The sequence below is a fragment of the Pseudomyrmex gracilis genome, unplaced genomic scaffold (genome assembly GCF_002006095.1).
Source record: "Pseudomyrmex gracilis isolate BER0280 unplaced genomic scaffold, ASM200609v1 scaffold_93, whole genome shotgun sequence".
Taxonomy (NCBI): Eukaryota; Metazoa; Arthropoda; class Insecta; order Hymenoptera; family Formicidae; genus Pseudomyrmex; species Pseudomyrmex gracilis.
The window spans coordinates 432,279-454,211 of NW_018020677.1; the positions used below are offsets into that span (position 1 = coordinate 432,279).

General features: G+C 40.8%; 2 protein-coding genes across 6 annotated transcripts in view; both read left to right on the forward strand.

The window, feature by feature from the left end:
- The first annotated feature begins 1,252 nt into the window (after positions 1-1,252).
- On the forward strand, positions 1,253-2,201 carry LOC109855619. The gene is made up of 3 exons (XM_020430068.1): positions 1,253-1,553; positions 1,637-1,844; positions 2,098-2,201. Exons 1-3 carry the CDS (start codon positions 1,365-1,367, stop codon positions 2,109-2,111), a joined length of 411 nt encoding a protein of 136 aa, XP_020285657.1. The 5' UTR covers positions 1,253-1,364; the 3' UTR covers positions 2,112-2,201.
- Positions 2,202-3,268: 1,067 nt separating this feature from the next.
- LOC109855592 overlaps positions 3,269-21,933 on the forward strand; it is a 93,027-nt gene continuing 74,362 nt past the window's right edge. For all 5 annotated transcript variants that reach the window (XM_020430029.1, XM_020430034.1, XM_020430033.1 and 2 more), the window contains exons 1-5: positions 3,269-3,432; positions 3,713-3,787; positions 3,942-4,324; positions 4,404-4,529; positions 4,677-4,792. In XM_020430029.1, coding sequence (XP_020285618.1) covers positions 3,772-3,787; positions 3,942-4,324; positions 4,404-4,529; positions 4,677-4,792 — 641 coding nt within the window. In that variant the 5' untranslated portion in view covers positions 3,269-3,432; positions 3,713-3,771. The remainder of the gene's footprint in view (positions 3,433-3,712; positions 3,788-3,941; positions 4,325-4,403; positions 4,530-4,676; positions 4,793-21,933) is intronic.

A 21,933-nucleotide genomic window follows, 5' to 3' on the forward strand; every position in this document is an offset into this window, starting at 1 on the left:
GCGCTTCCTATGCGCTCATTGGATCACATGTATTAATTATATTATTCAATAACTATTGCAAATTTTGCAAAATCGTACATGACTTTTCGATTCAGATTAATTCAATTTACTTTCACACTTCGACTTCGCGTCAAACTTTTTCAGATATTCTGAATATATAGCACATAATATCGATATCAAATCGACTTGTCAATAATTGGTCGAAATTCGTGTCCATTTTTAAGTCGAATCGACTACAAATTTCAACCGTCGATCGACTAGTATAATCGACGTCAAATCGACGTCGATTCGACAAGGTATTTCTGACTGGGGTCGTCATTACGTTATTCTTTCATAACTATTTTTGTGCTTAAAAAACAATGAATGTGAAATCAACAGAATACTCTCTTTATGTCATTTATTAATAATTAATTCGTAATTACCGATGAGAAAACGCCTCTATATTGGTCTTATCTTATGTATTCAGAATTAAATATTTACACTGATAGCGTAGAAACTTCATGGGACAACACTTATGTCTGTAACAATCTCTATATTTCTCACTACTGTGGTTAGAAAATTTGTGCGTCATCGCCTTCAGTTTTGGTTAAGAGGGTACTGGATACCGACTATAGCGACCTGTAAACCGACGTTCTTAAATCAGATTCTGTGTCGTATTTACTGCATCAAATCCAAAATGCTTCTCTAGAAATAAGTAAATTGTACTAAGAATTGGCGCTTGTTCTTTGGAATGTCAAAATTCAGCACAAATTTTTTCTTATACAGTTTCCTTCTATAACCTTACTATATATTCATGTATGTAGAATTATTTCTAATCTTATGTAAGTATTTCCAGCAAATTAGCACCCAACATACGACAAAAACGAATCGAATGAGCTATTCAAATTATGATTTGACTATCTCATTGACGAGAGAAATCTGAATTCGTGATGATGTGTATTTGATACCATATACTATTATTATGAATGAAAAACTAGTTCAAAAAAGCATTATATACCCATTTTCAAAAGCTTTATATAGTTTTGTATATTTATTTGCTTCTGTAGAAGCGCTTGTAATGTTGTGCAGTAAATAAAATAAAAAAATAAAGAAATTTAGATTATAAAAACGTCGGTTTACAGGTCTCTATAGTCGGTATTCAGTACCGCCTTAAAAAACTTATTCATATATATATCTGTAGAGGGCTTCATATTTCCGGCGCTCTGGGTTTTAGTTTTATTGCTTCTCGCCGATAGTTGAGCTCTTGCGATGCCGCACGTGTTGTTATTTAGCCCTCTCACTTTGTACCCCACAATACTATAAAAAGCATAGCTCTTAAATTGGTGACACACAGTTAGTTTTCGACGGCAAAAGTGAATTCACAGATGCGATCTGACAAAATGGAGAAAACTCAAGTCAAGACGAAGAGAAAGTGTGCAGATATATATAGATGCATATTGATCGTATTCGTGCTAATACTCATAATACTTTTAAAATATTATCTATACAACTATACCAGTTGTAATCTAGTTGGTGTCAATGATACGCGAATCAATAAAGGAACAATAATCCAAGTAATATTATTTTTTTGTGTAATTTGTTTTAATACGTAACAAGAAGATAAAGTTTTATATTTTTTTTTTGTCTAAAAAATTAGTTGCATACAGATATAGAGAACAAAACTTTGACTCAAGTAACGGAAAAACAACCGGAACATGAAGAACAACGTCGTACAACATCGTCTCCCATCGATTTGGAGAATTTAAGAAAATGCACGTTTATTTATTTATCTGTTTGCGTTCCAAAGTGCGAGCAGGAAGGTGGAAAACCTATGTGCACGCGTGGTGTTTGCCGCTGCGAACAAGGTAAAATTCGAATATTTATATATTTTTAGTTACTATTCGAATATTTATATTGTTATTTTACTATCTCAGTGATGTACAACTCAAAGATAAAAGTTCTCTGCATTGTTCTCCCCTTTGTTTATATTAGTAATATATCAAATTTAATCTAACCCTTTAGTGCCAGATATGGATCTCCGTACTGCGGAGATACTCCTCCTTGTCACGTGACCTTTACTTTAGTCACGTTTTGAAATATACGTTTATTATTTTTTAGACGATAATAATTGATGGACTAATGCTGAAAATGCAGTTTTCTTTAGTCCAAATCGCATGCTTTGTTCTCGTAAGATTTAATGGAGACTTGAGATTGGAACTGCAACAGTTATTTTTTTATAAATAATATAGTTTTATATTGTGTATTTTATGCTCGACAAATGAATAAATATCAAAACAATAAAAACACAATTGTATTTCAAAGTTTATACCTTCGGAATTCTGACCTGCTCTCAGAGGCGGACCGTTAACTTTGGGGGGTCTTGAGCTAACACTGTTCACCTATGCCAGTACTTGGAATTCTTTTTAGTACAAAAAGAAAAAGGTCATTTTTGCCGTTTATTTTTGACCGTGAAGGGATCCTTTGATTAAACGGAGCCCCGGGCTGCAGCCCATAAAGACCATGCCTAAATCCGCCTCTGCCTGTAGATGTCAGTTATCCAAAAAAAAAAAAAAAATAAAATAAAATAAAATACGATACCTAAATAATTTGCTTGTTAAATTCTTATCTTTTTATTTCCACAAAGTGTGTTTTAATGACTCTTCTGTAATATATATTTAAGATTTGTTTGAATCTGACATTATATATAAATTTAAAAAATTGTTCAAAATTTGATAAAATATTTCCTATAGTCAAAATAGACAGTTATTGGCCATATGAGTTCTGTTAGTATCTGTTTACATAACAGTTATCATAATAAAGTTTTTATTTTGACTTATGAAAATATAGGAATGAATATTTTATTTATAACACATTAAAAACTAACAAACCTACTTACATTTGTATCTATAACTCAAAATAAGAGGCCAATGACTGTCATATGGTTTTCATAACCTTAAAAACAGTGATTGGCCAGTTGGTCAATGGTTATTGTATAACAATAAGTTTTTGAGCTTCTTAAATACTATAATATTACTTTTATTCGGAGCAGAAAAACTTAATTAATATTAAAATGTTTATAATTTAGAATATAATGATAGTATTTTTTTATATTTATTACTTCTTTACTACATGGCTAATTACTGTTGGGAGGCCAACAACTGTACTGTTTAGCCCTACTCGAAACACTTTGTAAAACTCGAGCGTGTTCGAAAGCGCCGCGTAGGTGAGCGCGCGTCACGTGATCGCATGCGTCGCTCCGTGCGCGCTGCCGTTCTTCTGCGTGCACAGGATACGTGGGAAAGCTGTCAAGTGCTCTCGCGATCCAGAGTTGCTTAAGTCAGCTGACGCCAGGATGCAATTGCTCGTCGCTCATCAACTCTAACGAGATCGCTCGTGCAATCGTGTAGAAGATCGTTGGTACGAAGTGCTTCGTTTCTTTCTTCGCAAATCAAGGTGAGAACTCAAAAAAGAGAAAGACGATGACTGAGATAATCTCGTGGCTCTTCTCTCCGTCACGCGAACGCATATTGATTTGCGATACACTTACGGCAATGTTCACGTTTAATGATAATTCGAAAACTAATCTTTTTCAAACGTTCTTAGAGAGTGAAATCGTGCGTTGTTTTGAGGTTAAGAAAATATAACGTTGTGTGACGGGGATGAGCTCGATGCATATTTTAACTGGTTTTTTTGTACATAATTCACGAAATATCAATTGTTGTTTGTATTTCAGTTGGTGGTTGAAGAGTTTGTCTACATTTATACAACGTCTCTAGAGCAATAAGGATCATCATGCCTCTCAGTGCAGGTAAATAGGACTGGAACATATTTATGCTTTTTATTCTGATTATTTTACGTGCTAAACGCGTTAAAACTCTAAACAAATATGATATGTGTATTTTATATGATCTATTTTTATAGATAAAATATATTGCTATGTGTTGCTATATTCTGTCTTGCAGATATATCTACAGCGCTTCATTTATTGGAGCATGTTCAAGAACGTGTGGAGGATTGCGATGATCCCAAACTGCAGATGCACACATCTCAAGATCTGAAGTCGTTGATTTCGTTACTGGAGGATCCAGTGTTTCGCAGCATAGTCACCATTCAGGATTCCTTGCTTGAACTGAACAGCCAGTTGCTGATTCATCCCTCTATTGTGCCCGGTGACTTTGACATCAACGTCAGCGGGCAGCTAGAACTATCAACTCCCAGCTCAAGTACTCAGGGAGTAGGACAAAATATATTCCAAGATTATCAAGATAGCAGCGACTTGGAAGATCAAAGAGTACCAGTTGCTCCTTTAATGCATGGCAGCAGCAGCGAAGATACAAGTGCACAGGCATGTTTATATTAATTTTGAGTATCAAAGATCAATTGCGTGGCATTTTTACATGCTAAGAGAGCTATTTCGTTTACAGGTGACCAGTCCCAGTCTCGTCTCAGAAGTAATGGGAATGCCGCCAATAACCACTTCCACTTACGCAAAGGAGTTTAAAAAGGTCATTGAAGCTGCGGCAAAAGGACGACAGATATTTACGGTGCAGGTACATTTTGTTTTTAAGATAATAAAATATCTTGTTTAATGCAATGTACGACTTTCTGTATCTACGGACTATTTTTGGTTTTGTTTTTATGAGGAAACATTTATATTTCAAATATTTTAAACGGTCAAATATTTCATATTTTTCTAGCTGTACAGACCGGAAGGAACCAGTCTGGGATTCAGCGTGGTTGGCCTTCGCAACGAGAATAAAGGCGAGCTCGGCATATTCTTACAGGAGATACACGCGAACGGCATCGCAAGCTGGTGAGTCAGCAATTCATGTTTTTTTGTTGCGTTGCCGCTGCATGCTTTTGAAATACGGGATTTATACAATTCTGATAATCATATTGTCGATCGATAAAATGTAAAAATAACCGCCACATTGTTATCTCGTGGCGTCGGTAATTTATAGTCTTTCATTTGCCAAAACTAATTGGAAAAAGATGATAAACTGATTTCGCTAAAATATCCGTGGAGGAATCCGATTCATAAAAGTTTCTCGTTAATGTTATATGTCACGAAAAAGCATGTTCTCGAACGCAATCAGAGAGATAAATCTCTTCAAATGTCCTAGATGTCGAGTAGACATTTGATAGCCGTCAGAAAAAAAGAGAGCACCGCGATAACGGTTTTGAAGTGGGAAAATAAAGGGTGACCCATGAAAACGCGCGCGATATATCAGGTGATCCAATAACTTCGCTTTACCGCAGTGCGGTCGTCGAACCGACGTTTTTACAGTGAAACTAAACGCGCGCGAGATCCTACTTGTTTTTCATTGTCTTTTATCGCGTAAAACGCTCGAAAGTGTCCGACACTTGAAACTTCCATTCCGCAACGGAAAGACAAATCGAACGTGTCAAAACATTTTTATTGCTATCCACGTTTCACCACGCCAAATTCTCGAATCTCTCCGCGGGAATTTATCGCTCAGTGCACGAGAATCTTGGCGCAATACGATCCCCTTTCAGCACGAACGAAAACTTCTCCGATTGCTTTTGGCAGAGAGAGAATCAAAGTTGCCCGATGCGTTCATCATTGGTCGAAAACCGCAAACTCGGCGATTGAGAAACGCGCGCGGTAATTCCACGCGGAGAATAGTCGTCGCGTATAGTCTCAAAGCGAGCGATCGGCGAAGGCTTTTGTTTTCGCGGATAGCGCGCGTTTCTCCACGGCACACCCTGTGTGCGATCGCGGGCATCCGTCACACGCATGCCCGTTACCCTCCATCCGGAAGCTTCGTCGCCACCGCCACCGCCGTCGAGAAAACGCCGCCTTTGAAAAAGAGCCTCCCACTCGACCAGTCTTCGACGAACCTTCGTCGGTTGAAGGTCGCGGGGTGTTTTCCCTGTGCGCCCTTATCACGCGGCGCGACACGCACCTCATCCTCCTCCCCGCGCGAATCACGCACTCAACTGTGACACGCTGTGAGTAGTGCGACGCGGCGCGAGACTGCGTATGTTCTTCGCTCTTTCTTTCTTTTTTTTTTTTTTTCCCACTCCTGCGCGCACAATTTTCCGTGTGCTCCATTTTTCGCAGTGCGCTTCTCCGCGTGGGTTTCTCTCGTCCGTGGGCTATGCGTCCGCGTGTCTGTCGCACGATGATTTCTACATGTGTCGTCCATCGAGAAGGTGCCATCGCCGATTAGTCGCCGCGACTACGAAGCTGCAGTAGTACACGCGTTCACATATCGAAACCGTGAACCATGCGAGTTTTCTTATCGCATTTCGGAGCGATGCTCTTTCACGCGATGCGCTCGTTAATCTCCCGCGCAGTATCCGCTCGCGCGGTCTCGTGAAGGGCAACGGAGTTGGTTGCACACACGCACGGGGAGGTGAGTGAACACGACCTCGTTCCTACGTGTAACCTCACGTGGTTCAGCATGGTCCGTAAATATATATATCGCCTAGCTCGAGGAAATACGTGCAAATGTCAGGGTGTACGCACGATACACGATATACGTAACATCGACAAACAATTGCAGAAGATAGAGAGTCTCGGGCGAAGTTTAGACGCGAGCGATGGAAGTCGCGGAACCGCAGTGACCAAGTATAGTCGTTGGTAAACCGCGTCGAGAGAGAAATATATACATATATATACTTTATATACATATACATATATATATATACGTATAATCCACAGAGTTATGCAATGTTGTTCGATATGCTCTCGAGTGAAGGAAGTTACAGTAAATGCCGCGGTCGATTGACGGAATTTGCTCGCTCGCGCGAATCTCGCGCAGGTGAACCGTGTGTTTACATTCACCGAACTGAAATGACTCGTTGAACATTTTTCGCCCGTCATCGTTTTCGCGCTCTCTTTCTCTCTTTCTTTTTTTTTCTCTTTCTCTCTCTCTCTCTCTTTCTGTCTGTCTGTCTCTCTCTCTCTGCGCCGGGTATATGCTAACGATCTGCGGCGCAAAATTGCGTTTTTATCGACTACTCGCGTGGGGGTGTTCTACCCGGTAGAGCGAGAAACGCGGCACAGAGCTACAGAGCGTGCGGTCTGTACACGCCTCGTACCTAGCGAAACTGGGTTAGATCGGGAGTAGCTTAGTAGGCCTCTCTCATCGATCCTGGATTTGAATTCAACGTGAAATTATATTCGAACGATGCAGCAGGATTATTCATGTGTCCCGGGACGGACCCTCCGACGTTTGGCGACGTGGAACGATACCTAATGCTGCCGTTCACGTGTCGACGTTCGCACGAAATTAACCGACCTTCCGCACGGCGCCGAAGATCGGGCGCGCACTTCTGCACCCTCGTCGAAAATTTGCCGTTCGCGTGCGATTAAATTTATCACTCGCGTACACGTGATCGGGGATCGCACGCCGTACATAAATTAAATTTGCTGTCCCCGGTGATATTGCTCCCGTGTATGCATAAATAATGACAAGCAGCCAACGCGAATGACGGGGAAAAGGAGTAAAGCGTGTCTAAAAACCACGTCTCGTATTGTTTAACACGCTTTCTCCGTAATTCTAAATATTTTCACGTTGTCACGTAATTGCATTATTATTACTGCTATTTTTATTTTGAGTTTGACATATTCAAGTGCGCGTACATATTTGCAGATTATTATTATTTGTGTTTTGTTAGTATTATTCTGTTGATAGTAATTGACTCTATGTTTTTTCTGCACTTAATCAATTTTTAAAGTCGAAGTAAACTTGTACCTGTGTTTTTTGATTATTAATTTTTCCTGAGATATACATTTTTATCCGAATAAATTGTATAAATTTTTTAATACGTTTTTACATAGGTTTTTCAAAAGTTTCTACCGAATGTGTGAGCTACAGTGTGTAAGTAACTTTGTTGTCGAATCGATAGCCTACATAAAGCAAGCGCGTTACGTTAAACAATGTTAGCGGAAGAAAAAATCGAGCTTTAAAAATTCACAAAGTGCCTTAATTAATAGCTGTGGTTAATAGTTTGAAATTTTTTTACAGCGAGTGGATTAAACGAATTTCTTTACACGACGTGTATACGGAAGTTAGTTTTTTGTTTTATTTGCAATCTCTATAAAAGAAACGAAAAACAAAAGAAAAAATTGTCGACCTACCGAATTGAGGAGAAAGAATCTCAAGCGCTTCGCGAGTAATTTTATTAGCATCAGTTTCGTTTAATAAATCACTGCCGCTTTAATATCCATTTTATATATATTTCACATTGATAGATTTGTATTGACAGTGGTGATTGGTAATTAATTTAGACTGCGTTGAGAGATTATCGTAAATTTAATTAATTATCGCGTGTAGAGCGCAACGCGATGTTTGTTTGCGATTGTTCCAAGCTTTTTTCGAGGGGTGGACGGAAAGAGACGTAAAATTTATTCCTCGTGAAAATTTTGGCACGGTTATACGGCCAAAATTCGAAGTTCGTTGGTTTACATCTATCAATGCGCATGCGATAAAATGTGCAGTATTATATAACGCACACACGTCGGTTCTCGAAAAAAGCTAGCGTGTTAATGCGGTGTTAATTGTGCGCGCGCGCGTGTACGTGCGTTAACGAATTTATTGCGCGCGAGAGAAAGTCAAGAGTGAATTATTAGCCAGTTACACTGCGGTCGTTTTTCTCAGCAACAATATATAAATATTTCAAATGCGCGTTCACCCAAGTTTTCGTAAAAGCAAATGATAATTAAATTAAACGCGGCTTTACATCACACGTCCCATTTGTTTGTCGGGCGCGAGTTTTATTCGACGGAACGATGCGTCGCAGTAATTCATACACGTTGTGCATATAGGTACTAATACCTTTATATACAATATTTGATATTGTAAAATGTGATATTTTACATTTGCTCGCGGGCGCGCGCGCGCGCGTGCGCCGTGTTAAAATATGACAAACATTCGTGCGAGACGAAGATTTTGTCGTGAGAACGGCACGATTGAAACCTTGATGTTGGGGATTTGTGTCTTACTCGCGTTTATCGAAGCGTCTACCGAACGGAATTTACGAGTTAACTCGCGCGCGCGCGCAAAAAAAAAAAAAATAATACGGGATAAGTTTTCCAAAAGGAAAAGCCAGCTTCTTCGTCCGCGGATTACCGAATGGACTCAAATCCTCTCTCGGAGGCTTACGATTTACAGTAAGCGATTTCATTATGTATTATTGGCACGCTTCCTTTTCCTCTTCTTAACTTTTCAAAGAGGAAACCCGTCGGATGGATTTTGCGATGCATTTTGTAACATTTTCCGGAGAAAATATGTTAGCGCGAGAAAAAGCGAATTGAAGTAGTCAGTATTAAATCACAGAATAATTGATGTCTTTAGAATCCTATTTCGCTTTTCGCGCCGTCTTATTCCATTTGCGTTACAAAAGACGAGGCTCGCGCGCGCGATTGTTCCAGACCAGCTTTTTGGAGACTCTCAACTTCCTCTCGTGTGTTTTTTCAAGCTTTTTTTTCGCGCGCGCGAGACGAATATAAACCTGAAAATAGATCGTCGTCAAAATCCAGGTAATTAGATCGTCGTCGGTCGGAACTATCTCTCTCGTTTTATTGCGGCGCGATCGTGTCTCGTTCTAAAACAAATGTTTCGCAAGAGGGTCAATATCGTTAGCCGAAGCGCGTGCGTTATATATAGTTTAGTAACAATGGAGATCAGTATCCCCGATAGTTTGCACTTTGCAGTCGACCCGGGCGCGCGCGCGCTTGTTCGCTCGTTCGCTCGCTCGCTCGCTCGCCTCCACCTCCGTCACGTTTTGCGCTTTGTTCGTTCGATAAAGGTGAGACAAATTTCATCACCGAATCAAACGGTGCCTCACACGAGCAGCGGCAAACCTGCTTTGTATTCCGATTGCTTTCAAAGATATTGTATTGTACACATTTGCGACGTAAGACCGAGCTTTTAGAGCGAGCGACAAACAGTTGCTATTCACCAACTAATTAACGTTCCCACTAGAGCGATTTAAGTAACCGTAGGCGTACAGTTTGGAGAGAAACAACTCTTAGGATTTCGCAGCGCGACTACGAAAATAGAAAATCGTATTTCTCCTTAAAAACCAAGCTCGAAACATTGCGAGAACTCGGATATAAAGAAGACCGTCGTAAAAGCGACTCAATTTGATCATTTGTACATCGCGCAAACTCGCGAAGAGATCTCAATTTTGGGTTTTATTCGCGACGGGAAGAAAACAGCCGAGCTACGAGTTACGAGTTCGTAAGAGAATTTGCATTTTCAAGCGGGTTGTAATGGATGTTAAAGAGACGCGGGCGACGTCAAGTTATAAGCTGATTTGAAAATGTAACTTTTGCTAGGGGAAAAAAAAAAAAAGAGAATAATATTGCAAATTTTAACTCTGTCGCCGCGTACATTTTTAAACAATCGCTGTACCTTCTTGGGGCGAGGGGGAGAGAGGGTGAGGCAGCACGGGGTTAATGCGACTCGTCAAGAGCTTAGCAATTTAAAAAGCCACGTTGCTTAATGGCTTACCGCGATTTTTTTTTGTTTTTTTTTACACGAGTCAACGAAAAAGCGCAACCACTCAACATCTTTATTAGGAATATTTAAAAGCACCGGAGATACGTTGTATAACAAAAGAGAGAGGGAAAAGCAGAACGAACGCGCTTTCGTGCTACATTCACATTAACAGTTGACCGTTTCTGGCATGTTGGTCTTCATTAAGGAAAATGACGATACATTACGATAATTAGAACGGAACACAATTAACAATTGTGCCGGAAAGTTTTTGCCGCTGAGCATCGAGGATTCAAAAACTCATTCGTATTTTTGTTAATACACAATCCAATAATATCTTGACTATATCGTTTCGGAGAGAAGACGATAGCTCGAAAGTTCTCGATAGAGCGAAACATTGTCATTTGTTTCCTTCTTCTGAGAAAGTTTAACAGCACTTTTCTCACCGAGTACTCTCGAAGACCGCCGTCGTCGTCGTTGTATCGCGTTTCGAGTAAAGCGACGCTTTTTTTCTCGCCACGTCTTTTCTTTCGCGGTGTTACTCTTTCTCATCGTAAACGAAGATCAATAACGTGACGGTGTATGCACGTCGCGGCGGCGACGGTTGCAGTTTTATCGCGGATGCCGCGAAGTGCCGCATAAAGTGCGACGCACACATACATACACACACACACACACGGAGCCTTCGTTTTATTCTCACTCCGGTTTACACTCCGCGTCCTATTCTCGTGTGTCAGCCGAAAATTCTCATTCGAAGGTCGTGCCTGGTCGACACACGTGCGCGGTACAATCGCCAGAGTCGTCGTCGTCGTCGTCGTCGTCGTCGTCGTTGACGACGACGACGACGTTTAACGCGCTTTTTCCTCAACGCCGCGCGCGCGGCAAGAAATTGATTAACCCGTTCGCGCCATCACGCTCTCGTAATGATCCGGCGATTACAAGCATTGTGTGCCCGGAGCTACATAACGTTATCGTTCGCGGGAAATCAGTTTAATAATTAAGTCGACGGAACAACTTTAAACAGCGCGCCCGCTTATAATTAACTTTCGGTCGCGATGTTCGAAGACAGAAAGAGAAAGGGAGCAACAACTTTTCGAGTTTATGATTAATTGATAATTTCATCTTTCGCGTGGTTTAATCTCATCTCCGTTTCTTACGTATTAATCGTGTTTTGTTTCAAATCGACGAACACAGAGTGAATCACAAATATGCTATTATTATTAAAATAAAGACTCGCAATTTGACAATCATCTTGCATTGATTCGGAAAACAAACAGTAGAAATTTTGTGTGCGCTAATTAAGCCGATTAGCATTATCCTGATAATCTTAATTTAATTGCGACGCCTAATTAGGTTTCGAAATCCATTTTAGTTCGTCTCTATTACATCGTTCATTCATAACGTAAATAGCATGTATTATCTCTAAGCAGCGACGTGTTTCTAAATGAGAAAGTAAAATTGTTATGTTTTTTTTTCAAAGAGAGAAAAAATATTCAAATTAAATCTATTATTTCTCTTTCTCTGTTCGCAATTTTTTGTATTATTTATTTTCTGACACGGTGTTTTCACGTTAATATTTGATATTTTTTTTAGTTCACGTCATATTGTATGCGTTTTGTTTATATCTTTCACTACTTTGTTGTGTAGTTTGCACAGGCGCTTTTTTTACATTTTGTTGTGTCGTGTAATCTCTTTTCGCGCTTCAGAGAGGATGCTATCTCAGAACGCATAATAAATACTCGCTTTTTCTTTGATACGCTGCAAAGGTGACACAAATATTTTTTAGTAACGTTCATCAACGTGAATTACACACACACAGAGAGAGAGAGAGAGAGAGAGAGAGAGCGAGAGAGAAAGAGAGTCCCTATGTGAATAAGTCCGGGGCAGGGTCGGGGAATAAGCAGCTCGTAACTTGGATCAATATAATCTCCCTTTTGCTCTTTCGTGCACCCGCGGCACGGAAAAAAATGCTCCTTTCAGCCGACCCGGCTTTTCTTGTTCGCCGGAAAATGTATTAACGAGTAATACCTAACCTATTGTCGACCTGCTTCGTTGCTCTTTCCTCTTTCTGTCTCTCTGTATGACATTAAAATTGAAATTTCTACGACAAGAAATTTCTACGCGTATTATTTATATATGTATAAATTACGCGTCTTAAAACCACGACAGAAATGGAATTTTCATTGTAATTTAATTCACTGTGTGAAAATCAGATTATTCATCAAAATTCTCATTAAAACACTATTAGAGAATATATATATATATATATATATATATATCGTGACTAAATTTATTTAACGCGCGAGTAAGGAGCGTAACAAAAATACTACACGTGAAATATAGAAAACACGTGTAAAAAAAATATACGATTTTATATTAAGTAAAAAATATTTTTTGTTCATATAATTTATATCAACGCTGAAAATATAATCTAGAAATTGCATTTTTCATATATTTATTTTTCTGTGTTTTTACCGTGTAAAACAGCGTTTGGTTTTTAAGTCGAAATAAAGTCGGTGTAAAATCTTTCCATCGCGCACTTTTCGCGTTCTCCGTTCTCGTCTCGCGGTCGTCGTCTGTTAGACGCGAAATCGCGAGAAAGTAGACGCGCCGTTAATGGACACCTCGTACAAATTCTTCTACGTCCTTCACTTGTTGCTCGATCGATTCCTTGTGTACCGGATTGTGTTCCGGACAAGTATGTGCACACATACTTACGTAAAATCGACACTCATGTCGGTTCAGCGTCTGAGGTTTTATGGGGTCTGCGTGACGGAGCGTCTTAACTCCGGGTGTAATGACGCGGGAAATTCCTTGCTCCCATACATATGCGCGTATACATACATGGTTCCGTCTCTTCGGTTTTGACAACTGCGCTTCATATCTCGCGTCGTTTCATTATGACACTCCAAAACGCCACTGGATTCGCGAAAAAGAACAGAAAGACTGTCCTCGGGGAAAACACAGAAAGTGATTTACAAAGTTTAATTTCTGAGAATTCTTTGGAGTTTCGAAGGTTTTTTGTGTATTTTACGATAACAGACACTCCACCGATATAGAATTCCGATATCTTAAAAACTAGCCGGGATACACACACCACGCTGCTTGCGAAAGTTTAATAATTCGGTTATGTGCGAACTCGCGCAGAAACGAAATGAAAAACGACGCCGACGAGGAATCGTTTCGGGATTTCAAAAAAAAAAAAAAAAGAAAGAATTCTCAATATCGGGCGTACCAGATGTCACATAAATATTATATTGTCAATTTTATTAATATCGAAATTTTGGAAAAACTTTTGTTTACGTCCTTTTACGAAAAACTGTTATCGGCTGTTGTTTTGCTCGCGCGTTTTGCGTGTATAAACACAAACACGCGAGTTATCAAATAAGCGAAAATTAGCGAAACTTGCTGTAAATCATCCCTTTAGAACGCATAGGGGATGAATTCCAAAGTGTCACGTCTTTCAATATGCCGGAGAATCCCTAGCGATAACTCGCGGAGTCTCGTTGCCTCTTTCCGATATACAATATAGGTCTGTTCTTTTTCCATACCTTGGCCGCACTAGTTCACAGTCTATCTTTTTCCTTTTAATATAGATAAAAAAAGATAGACTGTGAACTAGTGCAGCCAAAGTATGGAAAAAGAACAGACCTTATGTTTCCAATAGGATGTTATTTCGGATTACTTAGTAACACCACCCATGTAGGAATTGCCGACAGACTTCCAGTAATACTACTAGGCCAACAATGGCCCAACCTTTATAGCCGATACTCGATATTGACAATTGGTCCAGTATTGTCCCATTTTTGTATTTTATAACAGCCCAATATTGGCCCGTTTGTTCACCAGTGTTCGGCATTCATATTGGGCCAGTATTGGCAAGAAGACAGGACCAATATTGAAACTGTTGTCTTGCCAAGCATCGTTCTGGTAAAACAACAGGCCCGATACTGGTGCCACGGATGGCCCAATCTCTAACTTACAGTTTCGCCAAGAGTCGTTCATGTACCGGCGAAACGACTGGCCCGATACTGGCACCACGGATGAGCCAATGTTCAAACTTTAATTTTACCGAAAATCATTCCTGCGATCAACATATTGGCGCCACAATGTTGGCGTCATATAAGTTGACGATCTTAGGCCTATCTGACCACTAAGAATATTTAGCCAGTGTTGGCTAAGATTGTCTTGTTAGTATAAAATTGCAACATTGTGCCAATACTTGAAATCCATATCTGACCAATCTCGGAAGTAAGTATCGTGTCGAGCTTAAGAGCCAGCGTTGGCTCGATCTAATCATTAAGCATATTCGCCCAGTACTGGCTACTACTGTCGTACCAATATCGAGCCTCGTTTGCCGATATTGACCTAATACTGGGCCGTTCGTCAATTCCTACAAGGGCACGTGTTTTTGTGTGTGTGTGTGTGTGTGTGTGTGTGTGTGCGCGCAAGTCAGGGATGCGCTTAGAACAAGCGTCAAGATTGATTTATCGAACACAACTGGGACATTCGCGCGCGACGTGTTTTTCGTGACGATCCGCGACTTTGCTTGTTGTTGCTGCGCACCTTGTGATTTTCCCGTTTCCGCACATTCGTCGCCACCCCCGGTCGTATATGTTTGTATTCTTTCTGATATTTTGTAAAACGTTTACAGACGCGTTGTTGCTTTTTCTATGGAAACTCGCGATAAAAGTGAGAGGTGAGGTTCTCTTGCGCGGTGTGTGCGCGCGCGCGCGCGCGACAATCGATGTAACAATTACACAGTTTTGAGAACGTTCGTACGTGCTCGCGCGACAATCAAATGCGTCACGTGAGGAGAAAGAACGTGGCTCGCACGACAGTTCGTTGTGCGTGTTGCTCGGTCGACGCGAGATCTGCATTTCTCGTTTCACGCGAATGCCGTTTGTGTGAGAAGAAGGATCAGGCCCGACACAGGAGAGCAGGTGCAATATTTTGTTTATATTTTTTAGTCGGTTTTGCTTAAACTTCAAACTATTTACTCTCTCTCTTTGTACTGTAATTGCGTGTAATGATGTTATGTTCTTTTTCTCTAAAAAAATCGCGATTTAAAAACGCGAAAATATATGAAGCAAGAATTCTATGGTTTCATTTTTACACGCGAAAATGCTAACAACAACGCATGTTGTCGGTTTACCACGAGCAAAATTTCAATTCTGCTCGTGTGTTTTCGGTGCTACGTGCGAATACACGCACGCACGCGCACACACACATACACACACATTGGGGTCAACATTTATTGTATATATATATTTTTGCGCGTATAATGAGTCCCGCGAAAGAATGACCAAATATCGTTAATCAATTTGCAAATATATGCGGCCCGATACAGGCCGCGCAAACAAAGTGTTTAATTATCCTACAGGAGCGTAACAAGGCTTAGGCGCGAAAAATCGTTAGCAATTTATCTGACTTATACACGTCGAGTATAAATCGCAATTAATGCCTAAATTATATATCGCATTATAACAATGCTGGTTCTCCGAGGGTTTTTTCAATAATTGACTCCGTGAGACAGTTAACAAAAATATTTTTGAAAAGTATTTTTGGTTTTACGCGATCTAGAAACATTAAATATTATCCGAACAATATCTTTGTGTGTCACCTTCTGTATTTTTCGTATTGTTTATTAATCTCTTTCTCTCTCTTTCTCTCTCTCTCTCTCTCTCTCTCTCTCTCTCTCTCGGAGACGCGATTAATAAATAACACCATTGCGACCTCAAAACGCGTATTCAATGTTTTGCTGTTCGTCGAACGTATTTTTTTTTTTTTTAACGGGACGTTTTCTCGCTCGTTATATCGCAGCGACTTTCAAAAAATGAGAAGAGGACCGATCTCTGGTTGTTCTTTCAAACGGAGAAAAGAGAAAGAGAGAGTATGACGCTGCATAATTCAGTGTGCAAATAACATCTTCATTGTCTTCAAACCCCGCGGGTGTGAACAAAGATTACAGGTCGAGAGTTTTGTTTCTCCCGCCCGTTCGCGGGATCGGGGCCTGTGTAGAAGCGCGCGTCGTGATCCAAGGGCGGTGTCGTGATTATACCCGAGCAACCCTGCTTACATTTTTCAACGCAGTGTATATTCTCAGACGTCGCCGCGCGACATCTTTTTCCCCGCGTCTAATGCAATTTTAACGAGGTGCAAAGTCGGTCAGGTCCCGTCGCGTACTCTCCGATGCTTGATGGCTCGTGTCGTTATACCTCGCTTCACCCCTCGCGGATCGATATTTGTGTTACCGTCGCTTTCTCTCCTTTCTTTCTTTCTTTCTCTCTCTCTCTCTCTCTCTCTCTATATATATATATACACATATATTTCTCTCGCGTTCTCTCTTTCCGTCCGCACTGACGTTGATCAATCTACTCTTGTTTGTGCGGCGAAGAAATCAGCGTCTTTGAGGCGCCTTGTACGTAGATTATCAATTTTTGTGGAAAAGATTTTGCGATCAAGTATGTAATTTCGCGGCAACTTTCCTCACTTTCGAACTTTTCGAACATCCACACCAAACTCTCATACCATATATACATATATATATGTCCGCGGACAATATACAGTTTTTACTCGAGATGGATTCAATTTCCGAGATGGATTCAAACAAAATTCGAGATTTACAACCGGCAAACATGTTGAATACGTGGAAAGTTGCGCGATAAATCTCGATCGAATTCTTGTTCGCAAGGAAACATTTGCTGCGCAATTTTTAGCGAAGAATATCGCACGCGTGTTCTATATGCGGACCGGATTCAATCAGCTTGCTGCGCTAAAAAGTGTGCACTTAACGATTAACGTGCATTAAAGTCTCGAGATTAAAAGCTTCGGGGAAAACTCGGTTCAAATATGATATATCAGAGAAGAGAGAGAGAGAGAAAGAGAGAAAGAGAGAGAGGTCGCGAAGATGGCGGGAAATTCGACTTCTGTGCGCGAGTGAGGAGTTTTTAAAATAAGATCAGTCTCGCTCCATTACGTTCCCTTGTTGGCCGACATTTTCCGCTTCGGTTGCTCGCACCGACGATCAATCTCCCGGTATTCGGCGGGGAAAAAATCGGCGACGATCGATCACAGTGCGAGGGGGGTCGTGTGTGTCATCGTTGTGTCTGAAGCGCGCGTATATATATAATATATATATATATATATATGTACATATACCTATATATATAGACACACGTATCATTGGACCGTTGAAGAGCGTAATATCTGCACAACGAGCGTCCGCTTCTGCAATTATAGTCTGGCTGCTGCAAGGACTCTCCACAAGCCAGAAGATGAGAGCGCACATGAACCGCGCTGCTATCACCCAGATTACGTTGGTTCTGGGAGCCAACTCGGAGAGAGAGATTTCCGTGTATTACATCACATATCATCCTCTCGATTCGCCGTGACGATATAATATACGTCTAACGCGGCGCGCGATTGAAGTTTCCTATTGACGAAGCCAGAAGACGCGCGGACTCCTCTAATCTAGATTGCGTCGCCTCCGTCCCGAACGAGATTGAAATAAATTTTATATCACGTTTTATATCAATTTAACGTGTTACATACACGTGAGATATACGCGCGGCGTTTCAAACGATGAGAACGAAAAAATCGAAGTTTCGTCTAAGACATCAGGTTTTGTTTATATTTGGAAAAGACGATACGTGTTTATGTTTAACGTAACGTTGTTAGTAGGAAGAGACACACATACACACACGCACACACATGTACGTGTTTCATTACGCTCTCAAGTAGCGTGCAATTTGCAGCGACAAGTTTCTTAAGTGTTGAATACATTAAAGAGTTTTCTAATCCGGATTACGTCCTGCGCAAGGTTTTACGAGGATGATAGCGAACACACACCCTGTGTGTGTATATATGTGTACGCGCACGTATGTGTTAGATATTGTTCCCTAACTCGCCAAAATGCTGTAATGAATTATGCAACAATCTCACACACATCGTTCGAAGCCATTATCGATGAAAAGGATGAAACGCGGGTCAAAACGGGTCTTTGTTTTCCCTTAGATTGCGTTCCCCCGATGATTTTCGACCACGGATGAGAATGATTTTCGAAAATGACGCTCATAAATCACGTGTCGCGCGCTTACGTGGTATATAATGCCTCTAATAAAATCGCCAAATATGATACAGCAAGGCATTTTGTGCGAAACGCTATTGATCGGTTACGCCATGACATTTGACATAAATCGAAACAAATCGAATATGCCCCGCGCAACATTTAATTGAAATTTAATGGAAAATACACATTCAGTTTTTTTTTTTTGTATTTATGACGTACAGATTTTTCACGACGTATTATTTTGTTTTTTACACGACGTGTTTTCTAGAATTTTTATTTTAATTAATACAACTCTCTCTCTCTCTCTCTCTCTCTCTGATAACGTTTTATCGCGACTTGTTTTAGTCAATTTTCGTTCGGTTGATTCGCGCGCGCCTGTATTTCCGATTATAAATGTGTGGACGCTGGTTGGTTGTTTTTTTTTTTTTTTTTTTTTTTTTTTTTTGTATGACGAACGATGCTTATCGGAAAAAACACACAGAGGTATGTCATGTCACTGAAGATGTTACATGAGTGTCGATTTAATTCCCGACTCCGTGTCTTCTTTTTCTTCTCTTGCAAAGTCGACGTTGTACACACTTTGGCGCTCAAACAAGTATCGATCAATCTTTTATGCGGTTGGGGGAAAAAAAAAAAATTGCACGCGATCGATAATCCGATATATAGCGTCTGCTTTTCTCAGGATATATACACACGCGCGTATATATTGCGCTACGTACGTCGTACATACGTACATACATACGTACATACATACGTACGTATATGCCTAGAACTGGGACACCTCGGAGTATCGCTCTTTTATTGCGTAATTATCAACGCGACGACAAAAGCGAAGGAGAATCGTCGCGCGGGTTGAGAAAAAAAAGCGCGCAATCCCTTTCTTCCTCCGCCCCCTTTCTCCCTCTCGTCCTGATTGCGTAAAGCTTGGGTGTTCTCGCCTGAGTGACGCAATTTGACGGTCACATATCGGTCGTGGAAGAAATACGCGCGTACGTGTTTGACGCGTGTGTAATTCTCAGACCGAGAATTGTCGCGGATTCGTTGTTGATGAAATCGCGCAACGGTGCAACCGTTTTTCCCGGGGAGAAAAAAAAAAAATTGAGTTAGGAGAGGGAACTTTCTCAATTTCAAATTCCCTTTTCCCATTTCTTTTTCAATTTCGCATACTTACATTCCCCGCTACGCTCTCGCCAAGCACGCGAAGACGAAACCGGAGTCGTCTCATTTTTCTCTCAAATGCACCAAACTCTCTCGTGTTCTTTATATACGTGTAAATAAAATTTATAAGTTCGCGCACGCAGCGGACGTAAGAATCACACGTGTAAGGAGAAGGTGTAATTTTTTATTTAAATTTTATTTAAATTTGTTATCAGAATTGAATTATTTATGCTTAGAATGTAATTTTCCTAAGTGTGACAAACAAATTTAAACTTACAAGAAACAACGTCTCAGTTTTTTTTTTTTTTAATTAAGTTTCTCAATCTGCATGCAAAGTGTTGAAGAGAGAAAGAGGAACAGATTTGAATGTAAAGTCTTGTAAATTTTTTTCTCCGCAAATTTACATAATTTTCAGCTTAGACGTTCGTATCACGAGAAAAAAAAGCTGTTTCGCAGTGTTACGCTGCATAATTGTATTGCCGCTCGCACGAGATTCGCCGGTGTAAGTTCGCGCTCTTTCCTTGTCAGATCGCAGCTTCTTATCCGGGAAAATAATTTCGTCTGGAAGCTCTTCGCGATATTCTAAACGAGAGATATTCTCGTTCCGATAAGTTTCGCCGCATCTGGCGCGTTTTAACAACGTAATTCATTATCCGAAAGCGGTGTCAGCGACGCGCCGCTGTTGTGCCTCTCTCGACGAGTGGCACGAAGAATATCATTGGCAAGAGTTGCGATCGCGCGAAAACGACAGCACCCCAGAGGGTGCGCGCGAAATATATATACAGAAAGGGGTTTGCCGGCGGCATGGACATCGAGTGATTGGAGAGAGAGAGAAAGAGAGAGAGAGAGAGAGAGAAAAAGAGAGAGAGAGAGTGCGAGGTTGTGATGGTGGGAACATTGAAGTTGCTCGTATGGTTGCCTTGGTGAGGCGTGGTGTACTGTATATCGATCTCAGACTCTCGCGCGCGCGGAAGCGAGGAAAATTATATTTGCAGCGTGAGAAGAGAGAGAGAGAGAGAGAGAGAGAGAGTTACGCGAGAGCCGGAACAGGCTCTTTCGGATCGCTCGGATGTGCAAAAGTGCGCACGCGGATTCGATTATCCGCGGATCAATGTGAGCGCGCAAGTCTTCCGCAGCGACGATTAAGTTGATGTTTCCGATCGTGCGCAGAAAAAAAGTTGTTTCACTTCAGTTATTACTCGTTTTGTTAGCCACGTGTATACTGGTGATAGTGATAGAACCGACTCGAAAGCGCGCTCGAAAAATCGTGAAAACGAAATTAAGCGCCGATCGAAGATGAGTTAACGTGTTTCCGTTCAGTCGAGCGATATTTTTGCGCGCTCGCATACACGCATGCACAATCTTTCTCTCTCTCTTTCTCTCTCTCTCTCTCTCTCTCTCTCTCTCTCGGCAGCTTCAAGCACTTAATAATTCCGTTATGATGACGCTCGTGTAACTGCACCGAAACCTCGAATTAGAAATTCATAATGTGTGCCGACTTGCGAGCAAATATTGGGTTATCCACAAAGCCACTGAAACAATTGCGAAACGATTTATCAAATCGGGAACGGGGAGAGATTATTATCTTCACGCTGAATTTTTATCATCATTCAATTTGATAAATGAAATAAATGCACTTTTTGTTTTTTTTATATAAAATAAGATTTTTTTTTAGAGAGAGAGAGAGAGAGGGAGAGAGAGGATACGTGTTATTGTGTTATCTCCGAAACAATTATAACAAACGAACGAGTTGTTAAACGCGGAACACAGAGATCCAAAAAGGTGTGTGCGACGTGTATCTGTCAAAGTGAATGAAATAAAAATGAGCGTTGTGTTTTGCGCGCTCCGTTAACGACACAATTTTCCGCGCAAACGGAAAAGCAATTATCGGATTATCCGGGAATTGCGCGTCACATTTCATTATTAATCAAGATCAATTTTTGGCGCACATGTACACACGTGACACACAGAGTTCGGAATCGATAACGACGCGCAGAGAGAGAGAGAGAGGTTTATTATTCAATGCAATCGGGGTGATGCTTTAATCCAGTATGAATGAAATAGCGGGGCCGTCCGGACGCTATTTTGGAAACTTTGCACTTCGGCGTGATTATACCCTTTATCCTATACCTTTCTCGCCACCATCGCTTCGTTCATTTCTGCTCGTTCCTCGCAATAAACATCTCTTTCTGTCTGTTTCTCTCTCTCTCTCTTTCTCTCTCTCTCTCTCTCTCTCTCTCTCTCTCTCTCTCT